At 44.2% G+C, this 20,179-nt stretch overlaps 1 protein-coding gene across 7 annotated transcripts in view; it reads left to right on the forward strand.

The window, feature by feature from the left end:
* Positions 1–20,179, forward strand: part of NCOR1 (nuclear receptor corepressor 1) — a 2,268,409-nt gene that overhangs the window by 676,228 nt on the left and 1,572,002 nt on the right. For all 7 annotated transcript variants that reach the window (XM_069615218.1, XM_069615220.1, XM_069615222.1 and 4 more), the window contains 2 exons: positions 11,802–11,915; positions 12,892–12,954. In XM_069615218.1, coding sequence (XP_069471319.1) covers positions 11,802–11,915; positions 12,892–12,954 — 177 coding nt within the window. The remainder of the gene's footprint in view (positions 1–11,801; positions 11,916–12,891; positions 12,955–20,179) is intronic.

The raw sequence follows: 20,179 nt of genomic DNA on the forward strand, positions 1-20,179 counted from the left end.
TCCCCTCTCCCCCTGTGTCAGCTTACCCCACAGAATACTCAGATCAACCTGATGAAATGCAGATCGAAAGTCGACAAATGCGTTGTACAAGGAGGGGCCAGCCACAGTGCTTGCTTGGGAGATAAACGTGTCCAAAACCCAAAGCTAATGGAACGTACTGGATCTGGATCCTGGTCTAAAACCTGTCTGGCATGGGTGAAGAATATTCACTGCATCAACCCAGGCCTGAAGATGTTCCAGTACGTAAATCGCAAACACCTTGCCAGTTGTTAGGCAAAGTTTGTATGCAGTAACCTCTGGGACCACTACACGCAATTCTGACAACAGGTATAGGCAACCCAACCTTTGGTATAAGCTTGTACTACACAGTTTTGGTAGCGTGTTGAGCAGCCAGGCTTGTATTAACAGGGGTAAATGTGAGCTGTAGTGGAGGCACACAGAGATTTACAGTTATAAGTATTCAAATAATAGGTGTCTTGCATAAAAAATTATTAATTTATCAGTCAGTTAGAAAGCCTTCTTCAGAAAGGAGCAATATAATAGTAACACACAAATACACTTCAATACTGTACACTCTTAGTTTCTAAATCAGTAAAGAACCTTTTGGGATGGCCCACAGACGCAACCTACACCCACAGTTGACTTGAATAACTAGTGTGCTGGGGACATTACTATATTACTGTTGCCATTTAGAATACTTTTAGGAATTGGTAAAAGGCAAAGGTTATTAGAACACAAGAGACCACAAATATTCTTAAGCAGGCAAATACCTTTGGATCCCCCAAGAAGAGTCATACAATTCGATAGGCTAAGCCAAAGTCAATGTGAAAAGTCTTATATAGGATGAAGCACTTCTGGTAAGTAAATGGAAAAGTCATTGCACAAGTTCTTAGGAGTCCTTGATGAAAAGAAGAATCAAATGTAGGGCTGTCGAGATGGACTTTCCTTGCTTCTGGGGTCCCGCACTCTGTTGAGGGGGCTCAGGCTTGGTCAGTCCTGCTTCCTGGAAGTCCGGAGGATCTTCCAAACGCTCTTGGCCAGTTTAAAAGCAACGCACACAATCTGGTATTCCTCTCCCTGGCTATAGGGTTTCCAGCAGCAACTCTGGAAATTCAACCAGCTCCGAGATGGATGTCCAGGTGGCTTACTTTGGAGTTGATTGGTCCCACCAACTCAAAGCGAGAAGTCATCCTTGCAGGGGCTTCTCTGTCGATGTGAACAACTTGGCGTTTCGGCACTGCAGCAGGGCTTCACCGGGCAAACCAAGGGTCCAGGGTTTGCAGCAGGTGTCCTCTTCAAGATCATCTTCGGTTCCTCCGTCCAGTGGTCGACTCTGCCTTCCAAGCCAAAGGACTCTCCTTTTATTCAGTTCTCTCCCATTCATTACAGTCAGCCGGCCAATCACCACAGAGTGCATTTGGGTCTCCTAGGAGACTAGGCAGAGGGAGTTTCGGGCACCTCCCTCACTTCCTGCCTACCCCAGACACTCCGGAGCCAGAGGCGGGCTTCACTCCTGAATCCCGCCAAAGGCGAAATTAACTAACAGACCAAACCTGGTTTGGCGTGCTGAGAAAATCTCTAGAAGGACCTTTCCACAAATGGCGAAAAAAGACGACCGTGCACCATTTTGACAAAGATGGCTCCCGCGGTTGCTTTACAGCAGCTGTGAACACAGCCCACGGTACATGCAAACCATGGTAGTTCAAACAAAACCACTGCCACCACCCATTCAATTAGATAAGGTAACATAAAAAATGTTACATAAGAAGCTAGACAAAGGGTACCCCTCCAGCACTCTATTGTAGGATAGTGTGTGCTGGGTCTAGAAAGTTACAATGGTAAGTAAAGTCAATTTCACTTGACTGCTCTGGGAAACAGTAGTTTATCCCAGAGAAGCTAGTTAAATCTTTGGGAAATATGGAAGACTTCCATGTGTCACTGCACTGAAGGTGCTGTGTGACCCAATGTAAAATATGATGCCTATGGAGTTTGTCAGACTCCACAATCAAAAGAAACACAGAGGTAAAATCCACGTTAAAATACATGAGAGAGTGGGAAAAAGGGTCTAATTCTCTCCAGGTTAAAGAAATCAAGTCCTCAAATTCCAGCAAAGTTGCTGGGGGTCTCTAAGGTGGAGGGAATTCAAGTCAAGTAACGAGAATAGCCTATAATTGTCTGCACTCAAACAATCCAAAATGGCCTTCCTCCAAGAATCTGATGATTTTACCCTTGCACACCTTCGTAAACAATGGATGCAAGACTTCTGCCCGTAATAGGGGATCACTCTTCAATACCGCTGGCGGGCCATTTGGGCACACGCTCTAGAGTTGTTTATAGCACATATGTTTTGGCTAATGTTGTACCGTGTAAAATGGATAGGCCAACTAGACTCGGGATGCCCGTGTGGGAGGTGGGGGGGGGTTGACTCGATTACTGTAAACATTTTACTTTCCACATAGTCAATCTAGATCCCCTTCGCAATAGGGTTAACAATCTTGGAGTCAGACGATTTCTTAGCCGCTATCAGAATCCTCTACATTGCCCCTGCTTTGCAAGTCATCAGGGTCTGAATCAGGTACTCCCAATTACCCCGCCTCCTTTCCCTGGATCATCTTCTTACCCAGTTGTGGAATTGGGTCTTCAGGTGAGTTCGTTCGTATATTACCATAATAGGGGGAGCATGGGAAGAACTGACTGCCCGTAGTTTTCTCCTTAATAATCTTAATCTCGGGATCCATAACCATGTCTGTTCCTTCCCAGTCACGGTCAAGATCTTACCTTTACTTTTATTAGTACAGTTGGATAGACCTTTTTGCCACCCTTCAATTTTGTTAGCTAACATTAGATTCAAATTTAGTCTGGGGGCAATGAGCTCCTTTTTTAACATATCACAGGCCTTGGTCACATTCCTGTCAGTCCATGGGGGGGGTCAATGACCTGATAATGAAAACCCCAGGTTCGCAGGCCCTTTCTTGACCGGGCGCTTTACCTCCAAACCCCATTCCACTGAGAGGGTAGCATGATCACTTGCCACTTGTGGGGACACTAACACTTGCAACACTCTCTCTGTTATTGGATAATTGCATGCCACATAATCCAGAGTGGCCTGACTACCACCCCTCTGCCAGGTTGTCTTCCCTGGTATATCTACCATTTAAGGTCACCAACTCCCAATCGCTCAGGAACTTCAGCCATTTTTTACCTTTGCAGTTTTTAGTTCCATACAGTTGACCGAATTATCCCACCCATCCCCTCCCACAATTATACCTTCATTCACATTACCTGTCACCCAGTCAGTTAAAACCTAGTCAATATACACACAAATGGTCTCAGTATGCAGCCCACCTGGAGGGATGTACACATTTACAAGAATAATCTGCTTTAACTCGCTCTCCTCACCAAGACACCTCGACAAGCAGCACCTTACAGCCTTTTTCCACCGGTGCAATCTGTTCAGAAACCAGGGCGTTATTAACCCCAATCATCAAACCCCCTGGAAGGGCGACCCACTGGTCCCTGCTCTGCCTCAATCTGGTTTATCTGGAATCGGTCAAGAAAAAATGTATCAACCAGCCAGATTTCCTGGAGCATAAACACCTCATGTTGCAAAACCTTTAAGGACGGGCTTGCTTTCAAAATATATGAATGGACACTGGTTTTCCACACCACCATGGCGAAAGATCATTGAACTGGACTTTCAATACCAGCAAACATGGCTTTCAGCCATCGCCACCCCTGTGCATTATCTAGCGTAGACCCCTCCAAGTCCTTTGCACTCAATTAACTATTCCTGGGCTGGGCTTTAGAGTCCTTATTACAGCAACATCCTTGCTCCACACTGCCCTGGGTTGTAGGCTTATGCAAGACGTAACCCAACATTTTCAGGGAGTCAGCCTGATCACGCAACAGAGGCAGTTACTGACAGGCCACAATGAATGAAAGCATCACCAAGTAGCCCCCCTTTCAGTGGCTCCACAAAATCTGTAGAGCCAAGGATCCGCACAGCCAGTATTTTACTGCAGATTATGCGCAGCTCGCTTCTGTTAATGTGCTGCTTCTGCGCATCCCTAATTCTCACAATAGTCAGATTGTGTAAATCCAGTGGAACAGGCATAATGGAAGGGGACCTTGATGGGACCAACTTGAGCTTGGATCCTCCCTGCTGCAACATCCTCCCCCTCCCAGATTGAGAACCTGCTCTGCTGTCATGTGTAGGACTTTGGGTATGGGCATCTTGTTGATGCACACACTCTTGTTGCCCTTGAGAAGCTAATGATTGCGAAAGCAATTCTACTTCCACTTGTTCTTTAATGAGCCAACTTGACAGAGTTCCATCGCCCATGGTAGAACGCTTCAGGTGCCGGGCTGCGCCTTTACCTCGAAGCTCGGTTAAGTTACGCAGTCCGTTGCCTGATATTACTGTAGAATTTGATAGTAAATCAGCTGCGGATGGCTCACCTGGCATCGCTTCTTTGTTCATCGTCACTTTACTATTCCTTTTCTTCTTCTTCTTTTTCTTATTCAAACAGTGTTGCTGCTCGTGCGTGGGGTAGTTCTCCGGGGATTGGGTAAAAGACTCAAAGGATACCTTATCTTGGTCCAAACTTTGTTAAGGGATTGTTATTAGATTGTCATTGGTCAAAACTCCTTCAGTCCCCTTCTGAGGCTCGGGTGATCTTGCTCCATCCATCCGCTAAATCACCCCCAAACATTTTGCCACCCCATCATGTAGCAACAGTATTTGCTCTGCCTGTTCAAGGATTTCATTGTTGGTAATACCACACAATTTAAGCAGGAAAATTGAAACATCCCATGACACACCTGCTTCAAGCTGAGTGAACTGCACCCCTGAGTACTCACTTGTGTTTAAAACAACCCTGTTGTCTATAGAGGCTTGCCCTACAACTCCGGCCACGTCCATATTTTCCAGAGAGTTTGAATTTGAAGTGGCAAAAAAGGTTGAAGTAGTGGATAGCCATTCTCCCCGGGTTTGCCCCACCTCTTCAGCCGACGCTAAAAAAGAAGAGGCATGAATCCTGGGATGAGGGCCAGGCATTTTTAACAAAACCCTGGGGTTTAGAGGCAAAGGAAGGGGAGAGGGGTTCGGGGGGTTGAAATGGCAAACTGGCCACTATCAGCAGTAGAATTCAGATGCTCATCCCCATCACTGGTGACATGAAACTGATTATAAAGCTCTTAAAAACGTCTACTCAGTCATTCAGGCCTAGATGGCAAAGATGATAAAACTGTGCTACTTATCCTAGGCTCCCACCTTAAACTCAACAAACTGGACCCTGCTTTTAAAGCTTTTTGCATTGACTGGAATATCATTAAGGTCTCTAATGATACCAAAACCCTTGACTTCTATCTGGACTGGACCCTCTCACTGACGAGACAAGTAAATGCTGTGGTCTCAGCATCTGCATACACATACAAACTCCTAACAGCCTGCAGACCGTTCCTCACCACATCGAACTGCATCATCCTTGCAAGAACAGTCATCATGGCTAAAGTTGACTACTGTATTGCCCTCTACATGGGGACCCGTCTTAAAAACATCAACAAGCTACAAGTAACTCAGAATAACGCCATCAGAGCAGCCCTTAATATTCCCAAAAATTCCCACATCTCCGATACAAGACAGAGTCTTCTCTGGCTCCCAGTTGCATCCAGAATCCCACTCAAAACTCTTGCACTTACTCTTAAGTTTTTATCCAACCAAGCACCTGACTACATGGCCAACCGCCTTACAGCACACACTGCCACTCGACCACTCAGATCTGCACAAGCCCATTCACTCCCCATTCCTCGATTTAAACTACAGAAAGCTGGAGGGTCCTTCTTCCCAGTCCTTGCTTTCAAACTATGGAACACACTCCCTAACACACTCAGAACTGAACTCCCTTACCTTGCTTTTAAGAACAAAGCCAAACTATGGGTCACTGAGCAGGATTTAGCTTCTGCCACTGCCTAATGTAAAGTTACCTTAAATCCCTGTAAATACTTCTGCAAATGGGGACCCAATGTTATAATCTCTTCTCTACATTGGCAACTTTATTTTGTAAATACTGTACTCTCTAACTTTTTTTCTCTGTAAACAGTGCAGACAAAGTGTCTGTATAATGTATGTAATCTATGTACCAATATGCACTCAAATTCCGTATTGTGATCTGTGATGTTTTCTGCAACTGTGTAAGAAATGCACCCAGATGCCGCCGTGCTTGGCGCACAATATAAATAAAATAAATACAAAAAATACAAAGACAGTCACAGGTGCTGCTTCCCCTGAGCCACCAATCCTCTGCCAGGACACATCTGATAGCATAGCAGTAGTAGGGAGTTATCGTTCTCTCCAAAAGTAGTCTATTGAGGTTCCCATGAGACCAACTCCTGTGGATTAATGTAATCTAGTTGCCTCTTTCAATGGGTCCGACGAGATTCTGGCAGTTTTGGCATTTTTTGATGGAAAATACTTGGTAATCAGGCCCCTTTTAGGCAATGGAGTGTTAACCCCCCCCCCCTCTTGCTTTGTTCAACTTTGACTTACTGACTGTCCACAATTGTTGGCAAACTCGTCACAGCTGTTCTTTTATTCCAGTAAGGTTTGTTTATTTTTGGATTTGTGCAAGTTGTAAATCTGATTTTTATACAGGGCTTTTCCGGGCATAACGACCCAGGAGTACACGGTGTGTGCCACTGCAACTCTCCCCACATCACCACCCACAGGTCAGGTGGGATTCCCGGGGCTCAAGAGAATGCTTCCTCACACGTCCCCTCCCCCTGCTTTACCACCACCAAAATCAACAGTAACTCGGGGTTGTTGACAGGGTGGTAAAACAGTTCAGACTATCTTGTTGGGGAGGTGGGGGGGGGGGGTTCGGGGGTGACTACAAGGAAGCAGAATACAATTTATTTGATAGAAAAAGGAGAGGCGCGTGGAGTCACGGACCCTAGCAGCCCTACCTTACCACAGTGTGCCTGATCAGTGTCGTTTCTTCGAAGGTATCGCTCAAGCACTGACAGCGAGCCAAGATACTGAGGCTGCGCCCCCCACAACCATAAACACAGGAGACACACCGCACACACAGCGTGTTCTCTAGGTTAATAGGTCCCTGCTGGGGCTAAAAAATTGATTAAGACCGGTGAAAGGCTTCCTGGCGCAACTGAATGCGCTAACAGTCGTCCTGCCTGTTAGGGAGAATTCTCATAAATGTGCTAATTCCTGTCTACCTTAGAGACCCCCAGCTCTTTTGCTGAACGTTGGGACTTTGTACTCTTAATTCTAATTGTTTTCTGTGTTTGTTTCCTTTGGTTATGCAGTCAAACCAACTCCATAGGCATCATCTTTTAATTTGTGTCACACAGCACCCTCAGTGCAGTGGCACAGCGAAACCTTTCCTGGCTTTCCCAAGGTTTAAATACCTTCTCTTGGATAAACTACTGTTTCCCAGAGTAAGTTAAGTGAAATTAACTTTACTAGTCTTTTAAATTCCAAATTTAAATTTAAATAGACTCAGCGCACCCTATCTTACAATAGAGTGCTGGCGGGGTTACTTAATATCCCGTGTGTAGAAACTCATGTAGCAGTCAAATGCTACCCTTTCCTCTCAGAATGGCTGGAGGCAGTGGTTTTACAACGAACTACCATTTTTCCCGACCGCGAACACCGGTAGCGTTAAATCGCGGGAGTCATGTTTTTCAAGATGGCGTCTAAGCCCTCTATGTAAAAACAGATCCTGGTCTTCTTTTTTCACCATTTCTTTGTGGAAAGGTCCTTCTAGAGTTTTGCTCAACACACCAAACCTAGTTTGGTTCCTTTGTTCATTCGCCTTTGGTAGGGTTCAGGAGTGAAGACCACCACTGGCACCCGAGTGTGTCGGGTGGGCAGGAACTGAGGGAGGTGCCCGAACTCCCTGTGCTTAGTCTCTTAGGAGACCCAAATGCACTCTGTGGCGATTGGCTGGCTGACTCTCTGGCAAGGACAGCCACCCTGCTGAACGAGTGACAGCTAGGCTGGAATTAATGGGAGAGAACTGAATAAAAGGCAAATCTCTTGGCTTGGAAGGCAGAGTCGACCACTGGAACGAACAAACTGAAGACGAGCTTGAAGAGGACGGCTGCTGCAACTCCTGCCCGGTGAAGCCCTGCTGCAGGTCCGAATCGTCAAGTTCACCTCGACCGAGAAGCCCCTACAAGAACAACTTCTCCCTTTTGAGTTGGTGGGACCAATCAACTCGACAGTAAGCCACCTTGAACCAATCTCGGAGCTGGTTGCCTTTTCTTCAGAGTGCTGCAGGAATCCGAATAATCAGCTTGTGACCCAACATATGATGCTTCTTTTTACAAACTACTTCTGAGAACTTTGGCAAAGACTTTACTGTTTACCTACCTGAAACGCTTTATCCTATCCAAGACTTTAGCCCATTGACATTGACCTAGCCTATTGAATTGAATTGACTCTTCTGGTTAACTCAAAGTATTTGCACTGTCTAAGAATAATTGTAACCTTTCATGTTCTAATCATCTTTGCCTTTTTACTCCTCTTTCCTTTTTACTCCCCTTGAAAAGTATTCTGAATTAGTATTGAAGTATATTTGTGTGTGATTATATTGCCTCCTTATGAATGTTTTATAACTGACAGATAAATGAATAAGTATTTATCAAAGAAACATTGTGTAAGAGTTTATTTGAACACATATGATTGTAGACCTGTGTGTAACATCATTACTGCTCACATTCCCCTCTTGAGATAAGCCTGGCTGCTCAGCTCCGCTACCAAAACTGTGTAGTACAGACTTATACCAAAGGTTGGTTTTGTTTACACTTGTAGTCCTAGTTGTGTGTAGTTGTCCCAAAGGGTACTGCATACAAACTTTGCCTAACACTGCCAAACACCAAAACGCAGCCAGAAATGTGCTATGCACACCTTGGGCTTCAGGCCTTTCTTCAAGAATGAGAGCGCGATCTTAGTGCATAAAAGAGCCAGTTTCACGGTTACTTAGGGGTTATGACTTTATTGCCCAGGCTCTGTGAAAGCCACAGACACACGAACACAGAAAACACTCAACATCTCTCCCTTGAATCTCTGGGCTCGCAAATCGCCACTCAGGATAGAGGAAAGAACCGCTCGACAAGCTCGTGGGAGGATAGTCAAGCCACACTGTGTTCTCGAATGTTCAGACTCTACCACTCACGGCCGCTTCTGACAAACAACAATCTTTCCGTTCCGTGTAAAAATAAAGGATTTATTTAAATACAGGTTGGCCCCCCTATATTGGAACACCTCTCCTACTTCGCTATTCTCCTTCCTTCCCACCTTCCTACCCTCGCCTTCCCTTAACCCTCCTCCTATCCCCTTGAAACTTCATCTTTCCCCTTGACTACCTCTTCCTTTTCCCCACTCCTCATCGCTTCCCTCACTTTCTTCCACCTAGGTAAATTGTTCTACATATTGTTTCACTGGTTTGTTTCATGATTGTATATATGCTGCTTTCATTATTCTTGTATCCTGTTATATTGTAAAGCGCTTTAGATTAAATCGCTATATAAACCTAATGAATACAAATAAAACTAGGGGTTAATAAGTACTATCACACATTATATGTGATCAAAATTATGAAAACACAACACTATACTTAAAGGTACACAGGCCAAAGTATAAACCTTATTTGGAATACCTAACAGTAGTTCTAGGGAAGTCAAAACCGTTTTATACACATTCAATATAGGTCATACCTATTCTTGGGGGGTAAAAACCAATGGTTACTTTCACAATTACATTCAGTAATGCAAGGGCAGTAGACCCTACGGATTGTACAGTGACTCTCGGTACAAATCACATAATCATTCAACTGGACAGTATACGTTTTGTGAATAGTGGAACACTTATTCCAGGTCCAGTCAAAACATATACGTTACATATATATAAACTACTTTTGTGATGACAGTTATACTAGGTGAGTAAAACCTAAGGATGTAATACAGATGCTTTTGAGATCAATGAAACAGATTGAGATGAGCAGTAACTCTTGTAACTTATTTCTGGGTGGCACACAGCTAACTCAAGGTAAGTAAAACCCATATACGTTTTTAATCTCACAATGGAGTCCAGCTTAGATCTTTCCCAGCTATACAAGTAACTTATGTATGATTTATGAGGGACAGTTACAACCAAAAACTCTTCTCTTTGTCTACAACAGTACCTAATACAGACTTATTCTGGACAGGCTAGCAGCAAGTCAGGGGAAGTAAGACCCAGTTGGGGAACACTCATACAATTATCCTAACGGCAATAATCTGGTGAAACCAACACATTTCTTTTGGGAAGAGGCACAACCTAATCATAGGTGAGTAATCTACCTTCACATCTACTTTCTGTTAGAATGGCAAAGCAGTTACTAACGAAAGAAAAGATGTTAACCATACTTTTAAGACTAGGGCATCACACATCCAAAGTAAGTAAGAAATGTTGTAACCGTTCACTCTTAAAGGACAGCCACCCCACCTTGCTGTGTGAGTGACAGATAGGCTGCGAACGAATGGGAGAGACTTGCATAAAAGGCGAGCTCTTTTGCAAGGAAGGCAGAGTCGGCTACTGGACGAAGGAATCCGAAGAAGAACTTTGAAGAGATGCTTGCTGCAACTCCTGGACCGTTGGTTTGCCTGGTGAAGCCCTGCTGCAGTGCTGAAGCTCCGAATTCACCTAGACTAGAGAAGCCCTGCAAGGATGACTTCTCCCATGGGGTTGGTGGGACCAATCAGCCTTAAGATGAACTTGTCTGTAAATCCTCTTTGCTGGCTCTACTACCATTGCTGCTGCAGGAACCGAGTGCCAGGGAAAGAAACACCAGAATCGAGTGCATCATTTTTAAGCCGGACCCAGGCTCCAGGAAAATTTCCCAGACTCCCTCGAAGCAAGGCTGACCAAGCATGAGCCACCTCAGAGTGCTGGACCCCAGAAGCAAGGTAACTCCACAAGGTGTTCAAGAACGGCGGTGGTGCTATTCGTGAGACGCTCAAATTGCGAGGTGCCGGTTATCTGAACTTTGCTCATTATTGCCGCCGACCTTCGAATCGTAGTGCGGGAGTCCCCAGACGTCCTCCCTCTTGTCCCCGCGACTGTGGCCCAGGAAAAACATGATCTGCCATACTACAACAGGAACCGAAGCCAGCTGGAAACCATTTCTTCAGACCTAAGGTACTGTGAACTAAGGGGTACTTAAAAGTGATTTCATTTTCTACAAAACTCTCTATAACATTGTGCAAGACTTTATACTTACCTTCAAGGAGTGCCTCAGCTCCCCTAGACTTTGCTCAAGTAACATTGGCTGTCTTTGTTCCCTGAAGACTCTTCTAACCTCTGACTTTTTGTTTTGATCTGTCCCTCCAAAATGTCAGTGTCTTTAATTGTATAGCTGGGAAAGGCTTAATCTACATTGCATTAGGGGGCTCAAAAGTGCTTACCTGTTTCAGAAACTTGATAACCATTGTTTCCTTCCTTAACCTTTTCCTTTTTTGACACCAAACTCAGTATTGCTCTAAATGTACCAGTGATATATCAATGTCCACAGTGTCCTAGTTATTGAAGTCACCTCAGGGTGTAGGAAGTCTCTGTGTCAGGGTATCTGCTGATTTATTGTAACTGGGAGTGTATTTTGAAGTATATTTTAAGAGTTACGTATTGGTGCAGTTTCCCACACAGTACTGCATACAATCTTGCCTAACAGGCCATTTACCAGAGGAATAGTGATCATTGAATGTCTCTTGTTTATTCTGATATGTGTGCCTATTTTCTATTAAAGCTCCAGAGCCTCAGGTGTTGCCTCAAAATGTAACCCCTCGGAGCAAAGAAAAGGAGGTGAAGTCTGAGAGGGCAGGATGGATAGCTGGTAACATAGACAGACCATCCTCACAACGTAAGTGACCACAGCGGCAGCGCCCTCCTCTTGTGGTGAATGAAGGCGCAAAAAGCAGATTGTGTGCGGGTGTGGGGCTCAGTGTGGGTGTGTGGTGAGTTAATTGATGCAGGGTGTATTTGGTGGGGGTTGTGATTGTGCCAAGCATATACACACACTACACTGCCAACACACTTCAAACACGGTGGTACAGGTACACATTTTGTGATGGTTGCAGTCCATCAAATGATTTTTCAAGGCGCCATCACACAAAGCAGTTCAGTTAAGAGTTGCTTGAGCAAGCTTATCTGTATGGAATTTTGAAGAAAGAGGCTTCTGATTTTGTCAGTGCTTATGTAGACTTTAAAAAGGCACATCACTAAGGTGTGGTGAATGAGCAGCAGCACTACTCGGCCTTAAGCATGCTGGAGGCTCCACTAACTATGAATATGGGAAAGCTGTGAAGGACACCACCTTTTCAGAATATGGGAAACAGCTGTAAACAACTAGTTTACTAGCTGTAAACATATCCGTTTTCTAATATTTTGGCATGTATGGGAGTCAGCAAGGATTGAAACTTAATTGCCCTACTGTTTCAGTAAGCCACTAAACCATGCTGTCTGGTGACTGAAAGATTGGTTTGTCACAGCAACCAACTTCTCAAAAGCCTTTCTCTTTGACTGCTTCTGGAAAAGGTCTTTAAGTTCAATGTGAGAAATCACTCTTCGAACTGAGGCATTTTCCTTTCTGTCTGTTTTTCGTACAATAGTTTTTTTTCTTTTGGATAGCTAATCCGTGAAATTGTGTCAAAACACGTGTCTTGCAAAAAGAGCAGGGAGATGATTCTCCATCATAATTTATAGTTGTATGTCACTGGTATACCCAGTGCTCCATTTAATAGACATTAGGACTGTAATGTATTTAGATTGCAATTCTATGGATTGCATAGACATGGCAGCCTCCATGTTGTTTGAGATGCTTTGCTTTGTGATTTTAGCCTCTGCTGAGCCGGTGGAATCGTCACGGTGGACAGAAGAAGAGATGGAAGTGGCAAAAAAAGGTAAAAAAAGAAAAGTAATCAAACTCCGACGGCTGTAATTTTCATCTCTGTGGGTATTGGGTGCTTCCCATTCAGTCCATAGTCACGCGCCCGGCTCATCACTAATATTGTATCTTTTTATTTTCTCTGGGGATTTTCCTAAGCTTCATAAGCTATTAAACATGCTTGTCACAAGGAAAGAGCAAAGTTTAATGATCCGATAACCGTTTTTAACAATTTTAAAAAGAAAATGACACATTACATCTAAAAGTAGAGACAATCGTACACAGCACGATTGAAACAAAGGGACTCATCACTTTTAATTTCAGTTGGCGTAAGGGCTTCTTAAATACTTGGTATAAATGAACACATTTTCAGGTTGTTTTTTGCCTTGTTGGAATAGACCTTCGGACATGTCTTCCCAATTCCCTGTTAGAAGCAGTAATACTGGCATCTTATGATAAACGGCAGAAAGCCATTACCAGTTTGTTTTTACCTTCCGCTTCAAGTCCATGCTCAGAGTTTAGAAGTGTTACGCTGTAGGGGTAGCTAGCCCTGGATGAACCATTGGATGGTCAAAGTTCTTCATGGCAGAAGGCGAATGGGGCATAATGGTCTTCCATTCAACTGATGCTTAAATTAGGCAGGTACTGTATCTAGACTGCTTCCTGTGACAACCATTTCCTATGTGCCTATGGCTTATTGACATGGAGATAAAACAATCTTTGCCGATCTAAGCACAGTATTTTTCATTACTACAGGTGTTGAAGGCATGTTCTATTGGTGTCATCCTATAAATATGGATTGTGGCATCCGTGCTGGACTTCATGGCTTTGTATGTTTTTTTCCAAATTTGTCTTCAGAGGAGACAGTATATTTAGGGCTTTTTAGTATAGTGGGATCGGAACATGGGAGTACTAGTCTGTAACACACTGCCTTAAATGGTGATTTAGGCTGGACAATCTGTTGAAATAGCCACCCCTGGATTCTTTCCTTCATTGTAAAATTCTAGCAACCTATTCATTTCTGAGGTCGGAGAGCCAACACGAGAAATATTTTCATCCAGGGCCTTTGGTCCCTGAAGAAATTGCTCTACTAAATTTACTTCCGTTTAAGGCCTTTGTTTTGATATTTCCGGTGTTTTGCAAATGTCACAAAATTAGCCTATTTTCATTCATATGTACAATACGAACTATTGAGATGGATTTTCAGAACCAGCCCTGAGGCAGGGTTCTAAGCAGCCACCCTATTTTAGTAAACAGGAAAATAACACTTGGATCTAACAAAACTCAGTCAAGGTAGGAGATAGGGCAGGTAAAGCTTAGACTTCAGGAGCTATGGATGATGTGTAATCGTACACTGAAACATAGTGCACCCAAATCAAATTCTAAAAATACACTGTTAAGTCTGAACTTAAACAAAGCTGTCAAAATCACAGATTAGTACTGCTAAATGGATAATGCAAACATATTACTGAGGCCCATGAATCTGCTTAGAATCCCATGCTTTACGTATGCCGCCATTTTATGGTTGGCTCGGAAGTATTTAATCTTGTTTTTTCGAAGTAGAAAGGAGCACTGACAGGGAAGTTAATGTCTCACTATCCCTATCCACCATATACCTGTGATCCTTCTCACGTCAACAATTTTTGTTTTGTGCTTAGTTAGGCTGCACGTACCTTGACGAGCCAGGGATCTGTCCCCGTTAGGTGGTGGTGAAGCCCTAAGAGGTTACAGTGAGTCCTTGCTTAGAGGTAGGTTGTGGTAGTTGAGAGGGCCCAAATCTCCATCCCTTCCCCATGTGGTAGGTTGTATGACCAAAGTATAATTGTGGCAATACTCCATGCCTGCACAGCACCATTTTGGCCAGTGTGTTTTTCTTTATCTTGTAGGACCTGTCCCCTCCGCCTAAATGGAAGAGTCCACAAGTGCCCAGAGAGGCTAATGTTAGCAGATAAGAGGCAAAATAAACCGCGCAGCAGCACAGGCCAATCACACCACTTTGCAATCTTCTCCTAGGGAAATAAAACATAGAGACCGAGAGTGGGTCACTTGTACAAAATCCACCCACGAGGAGACCGCAACCAGCAGCAGCAGAACACCCGGTGGGACTTGACCAGCAAAGGCACTATGCTTGCCTGCAGGGAGGTAGGGGGGCTGCCGAATGGCACCACGATTAACTGGCATGCGAGAGCTGTTCGAACAGCGACCTTCACTGTTGCAGGCTGCCATTGCTGAAGACTGCCAAAACCGTAGATGAAAAGGGGCTGGGGCTTTAGATCCCTTTGAATTGTTACTAAATTGTTCCTCCTCCCCAGGCAAAAGGACTGGCAGGGGTTGCCTTGGGGAACTAGCTGAGGGAGTGAGCCAATGGAGAGGAAAGGGTGGCGATAAAAGGGCAGGAAGTGGTTGGGTGCAGGTTGTTATGGTGAGGTCAAGAGAGAAGCAGGAGGAACAAGAAATTAGGCGCTGGAGGGACAGAAGAGGAGCGTAGAACAGAATTATTGAAGGAATGTGCAAGGTGAGGTGTTGGTTGGTGGGAGAGTGGTACGTGTGCATGAAAGGTAGTTGGGGAGAGTGATGGAGGGAGAGTAGGGAATGAAAGGAGGAGTGACTGGGGAAGTGAAAATAGGGTGACGGAGAGAAGGCCTGGGTGGTGTGAGCAGTATTGTGATTGGAAGGATACTGTGGAGAAAAAGGTAGTGGTAGTATGGAGAGGGGTTAGTAGAATTGATGGGATGGGGTAGTGGCATTGTAGAGACCAAGAGGGACAGAGGAGTAGGAGTCTGGGAAGGAGAAGGGAGACGGTGGGTGGAGTAGGAGGGAGGAGAGTAGGAAGTGAAAGGGAGAGTGATAGATAGTCCTAAAGAGAGGAACAGAGCATGGAAGGTGTTGGGTAAGATTTTCATATTTGTAATAAATCTTCCTGACCTGTCAACCCCAGAACATTTTGCTTGGACTTGGTTATTTTTTTACTTTGTCCCTAAGTGGGGGGATCAGAGGGGGAATCTCCCCCCACCCCCTCTCAGTCTTTTACTTCTTTTTCAAAAAAATACATTTATTTTCTATGGATGACCTTTTTATGTCTCTCCATAGTGTGTGATTGGAGTTATAGTATCCTATAACTTTTGGGCTTAGATTGGGCTGCCCCTTTGGGCTTTCCTGTTCATTTGTCTTTAATGTGTTTGGGTGAACTACTGTTCCCAAGTAGTAAAGAGGGATTTTGTTCCCCTTTGTATTTTCTATAAGTGAGCCAGCACACCTCACCTTATTTGGCGTGCTGGGGGGGATAACATGTATCCCCGTTCTTACTTACCTGGTAACATTTTTGATATGGTAACATGTTATGTCTATTGTTATGTTGAGACTGGAATATGCCAACTCCCTATACCTTGGAGCACCGGCATACCAACTCAACAAACTACAAAGAGCCCAAAACGCTAGCCAAACTCTTCCTCGCCCTGGGACACAGAGACCACATCTCTTCCGCTCTTCGAACCCTCCACTGGCTCCCAGTCTGACGAAGGCCCACCTTCTGCTAGGCCATAACGACTGCATATGGAAACTAAGGCACAATAACAATATACTATGACGCGTCAGATGCGAGGTTCGTTTTCCAAACAAGTCTGGTTTTATTCAAAGTTTCTCAGTCGGCCGACTGGGTCTCAATGCCTCATGACGTGTGTTCCCAGACACCGTGAGATGCGAGAGAGCGAACAGCGCTCAAGCAGCAATATATATACATTATCTTTTGTTAAGGCAATTCGACCCGCCCTCACGCATTTCATACAGGCTAGGGTTCAGTGATTGACAATTATGACATATTATGACAAGCTTTCATTTAGTCTAAACCTAGTTATACTAGCAAAGGCAACAGAGACAGATTTCTGTTATGGGGAACATGGAACATGGAGCTCTGGCTCGGTAAGGATATCTTGTTCTTAGCAGAGAAACATTCCATACAAAGTTATCTGTGTTACAGCTCATGAGTTAAGGGTCAGATAGTTCTGAAGCAGAGAATACCATTCTCCGCGAAGGAGCACCGCTAGGAGAATATAATTCATGTTTAACTGCCTTTTACAACAGTGCTTGCAAGACAAACCGGCACCTGTACTACTGATTAGACTTAGGACTTAGTGAGAGAAAAAAACAATGTATTTCTGCACAGTTTGAGATTCCTGTCTGCGTTAGCATTTCAGCATTCAAGCCGTGGCCTCGCACTGTGCGCGAATGTAAAGCATAGAATATATTTGCAAAGCGTTTAACAGAAAAAACAAAAAGCAAATGGCCGATATTTCACAAAATGGACGCCCTTTGGTTATATTGATGATTTCTTGGATTGCGATCTTTGTCATATGATGAGATTTGCTTCTGGCCAACTTACTATACGTATGATCCGACTATGGGATTACCTTTTTGGTCCAACACTTCAAGAATCTATCCATTGCCCACCGAGCAATGCACAAGACCGGCCCAACATACCTACAAGAAATGATAAAACCCTACCTCCCATCACGCACCCTCAGATCGAGCACTGCCCTCTTTCTAGCGATCTAACCTCTGACTCTGCCAGTATCGTAGGATCTGCCTTTTGAACCTTAGCCCCTATTCTGTGGAACTCTCTACCCTCTCATATTCGGCACACCCACCACTACACGGCCTTATGCAAAGTTCTAAAAAATACTGTCTTTTTCCATAATGCCGTATATGACGATCTAATGCTGCCGAAACCTTGCTACCTGATGACAAACGTTCTGAAATTCCAGAGCAATAACGCCACTGAAGGCGGCTAATAAATTATGAATAAGTTTACTCAACGTGGACCTTAATTACAGAACAGCAAGCTTGCTAGAACACATCCTTCTCCCATACACTCATCTCTTATATCGCTACGTTCACTATGTTTTCTACACCAAAACACAATCAGAAAGCAGCTACACCCCACAATCAATTTCGACCTAGCGGCTCACATACACACATTACCTCATGAACACCTTAACACTCTGATAAAACACAGCTATACCCCTTCGAATTCTGCCTAGCTGCACACATAAGTGTCCTAAACAGGCCTAACGCAGCCAGAACCCAGTCCTGTTGACTATCGCCCAGACTGTAGACATTCTACTGATATCTAATACCACGACTCCTAATGCTTGGATGCAGCTACAATTGGGCAATCGCTTCAGCTGCACACATAATTGGTGCACCCCTGCACCCTATGCCACCTTACTCTCTCAACTGACCCGGATCACGGTTACCGAGGGCTTTCAACCTACCAGCGCTTTGAGGTAATAACATTGATATATAGAGCGCTATATGAATGCCAAATAACATAACATAACAATTACAAGTTTACTTGAATGGCTGATGGCAGTGGTTTCACCGTAGTTACTTTTTAGTCTTCTTACTCGCAGGCTTTTAAATCCGCCTCAGCAATGCACACAAGGGCCACCATTCTGCTAGAATGATGGGTTCTTTCTTTTTTTTGCCATTTCGCATGTGCTTGTTTCTGAGGTCCTACCCTGCCATTGTATGTGGGAATTACCTCAATGGAAGTTTTGTTTTCGGCGAGAATACTTTATATTCCCTTCCCAGGCTCCAGAGTGTTTGAGAAGGCAGGAAGTGAAGTAGAAGTCCCAAACTCTGCAGCCCTGTGTCTTTCACCTTGCCTAAAAGGAACCCAGTCTCGGGGGGGGGGGAAAGGGGGGGCTGTTGTCCTGATTGGGCAACCAGATAGGCTCTTTCTGTAAACTGCAAGGAGAGTTTGCAGAAGTTGTACTTAGTTCCTGATAAATACTCCGAACCTGGAAGCTGCTGACAAGTCGACAGCTGGAGCTGAAACCAAAGAGGAAGATGAAGAGAGGACGTCTCTAGCGATTTACAGCAACCGAGCCTGATGTAACTCTTCAAATCGACCTGGGGGACCTGAATGTGACGACTCCTACCCAGAGGTTCGTTAGATACACTAGTCCCAAGAAGACCTGCATTGTGTGCCATCCCATTACGTGCTGTGACCTTCCTGGGTTACAATACCTCAATACAATGGGACCTCAAGCCATTGTGTGTTGCATGGTCTTTTGAAGTCCAAATCCGTCTGAAACTTTGTTGGCTTCATGGCTCACCAGAGACAGGATTCGAATCCCTAAGGTCCCCTCACCAGAGTGCAGGACCAAACGAGTGAAGAGAATCCAACTACTGATATTCATCCAGCTGCTGTAAAAAGGCGCCAAATCCACGGAGCCACAAGAATCTGTGAAGTATCCATTTCCGGAAGCCTCTGATGACTGCTGCTGCAAGTTCCCATCCAGTGTCCAGTATCCAGTTCTTTAGTCTCCAGACTTAGAATCCAGTCAGGAACGGGTCCTATGCTGCTCCATCTTGAAGGCATCTACTCCAATGAAAGCTCTTCTTTTCTCCTAAGGTGATCTGCTTTATCCAGACCTAAAACAGCATAGAAGTTTATACTTGTCTTATGAGTTGCTTGAAACCCCTCTTAAAAAGTATATGGTTACTTACCTTGATTAGCTGCTGCTCTTCTAAACTTGTAAAACTGGGTTGTGCCTCCCCTGAAACTGCCTAATGCATTTCCAAAATAGTCATAGGGTTGATTACTTACCTTAAAATACCTCGGGTCTTAAAGTGTAATTGGGTTTTACTTTCCTTGAATTGCTGAGTGCATTCAGCAATAGTTATTGTGTTAATGCCTGCCACTGAGTAGCTTAAGGCCTCTCCAACTCTGAACTGAGTTCTAAAAAGTAATGTTTCACTGTGTATACACTTGTAACAGTATCACTGTATGACTGAAAGGGTCTCCTGCCCTTGAATTACTGACTGTATTCTAAAAGTATATCTAACCTAGTTTTATTCCCCTAGAATAGGTGATTGCATTCTGAATGTGTAATAGGTTTGACTCGCCTTGAACTGCTGATTGCTATTCGTAATAAGGTTTTACTTTGGGTTGTATCTTTTAAGTATCAAGTTGATTTTTATGATTGTTTATAGATGCCATAGTGCTCATTTCCCCAATATTTATCTGGACCTACTTGTATATTTAAATAAACTTTGTTTACAATATATAATGTTTCAGTGTTTCTTTGGACCATATGTATGATATGTCTTTGTTCCAACCTACAGTCCCCCCTCCCAACCCCCCTGATAAGCCTGGCTGCTCTCTCCATGCTACCAACATTTTCAGGTGGTATAGCCTTATACTAGGAGTGTAGCTTATGTACTGTCTCGGATGTATG

Source organism: Ambystoma mexicanum, chromosome 9, assembly GCF_040938575.1.
Source record: "Ambystoma mexicanum isolate Mex_15411 chromosome 9, UKY_AmexF1_1, whole genome shotgun sequence".
Taxonomy (NCBI): Eukaryota; Metazoa; Chordata; class Amphibia; order Caudata; family Ambystomatidae; genus Ambystoma; species Ambystoma mexicanum.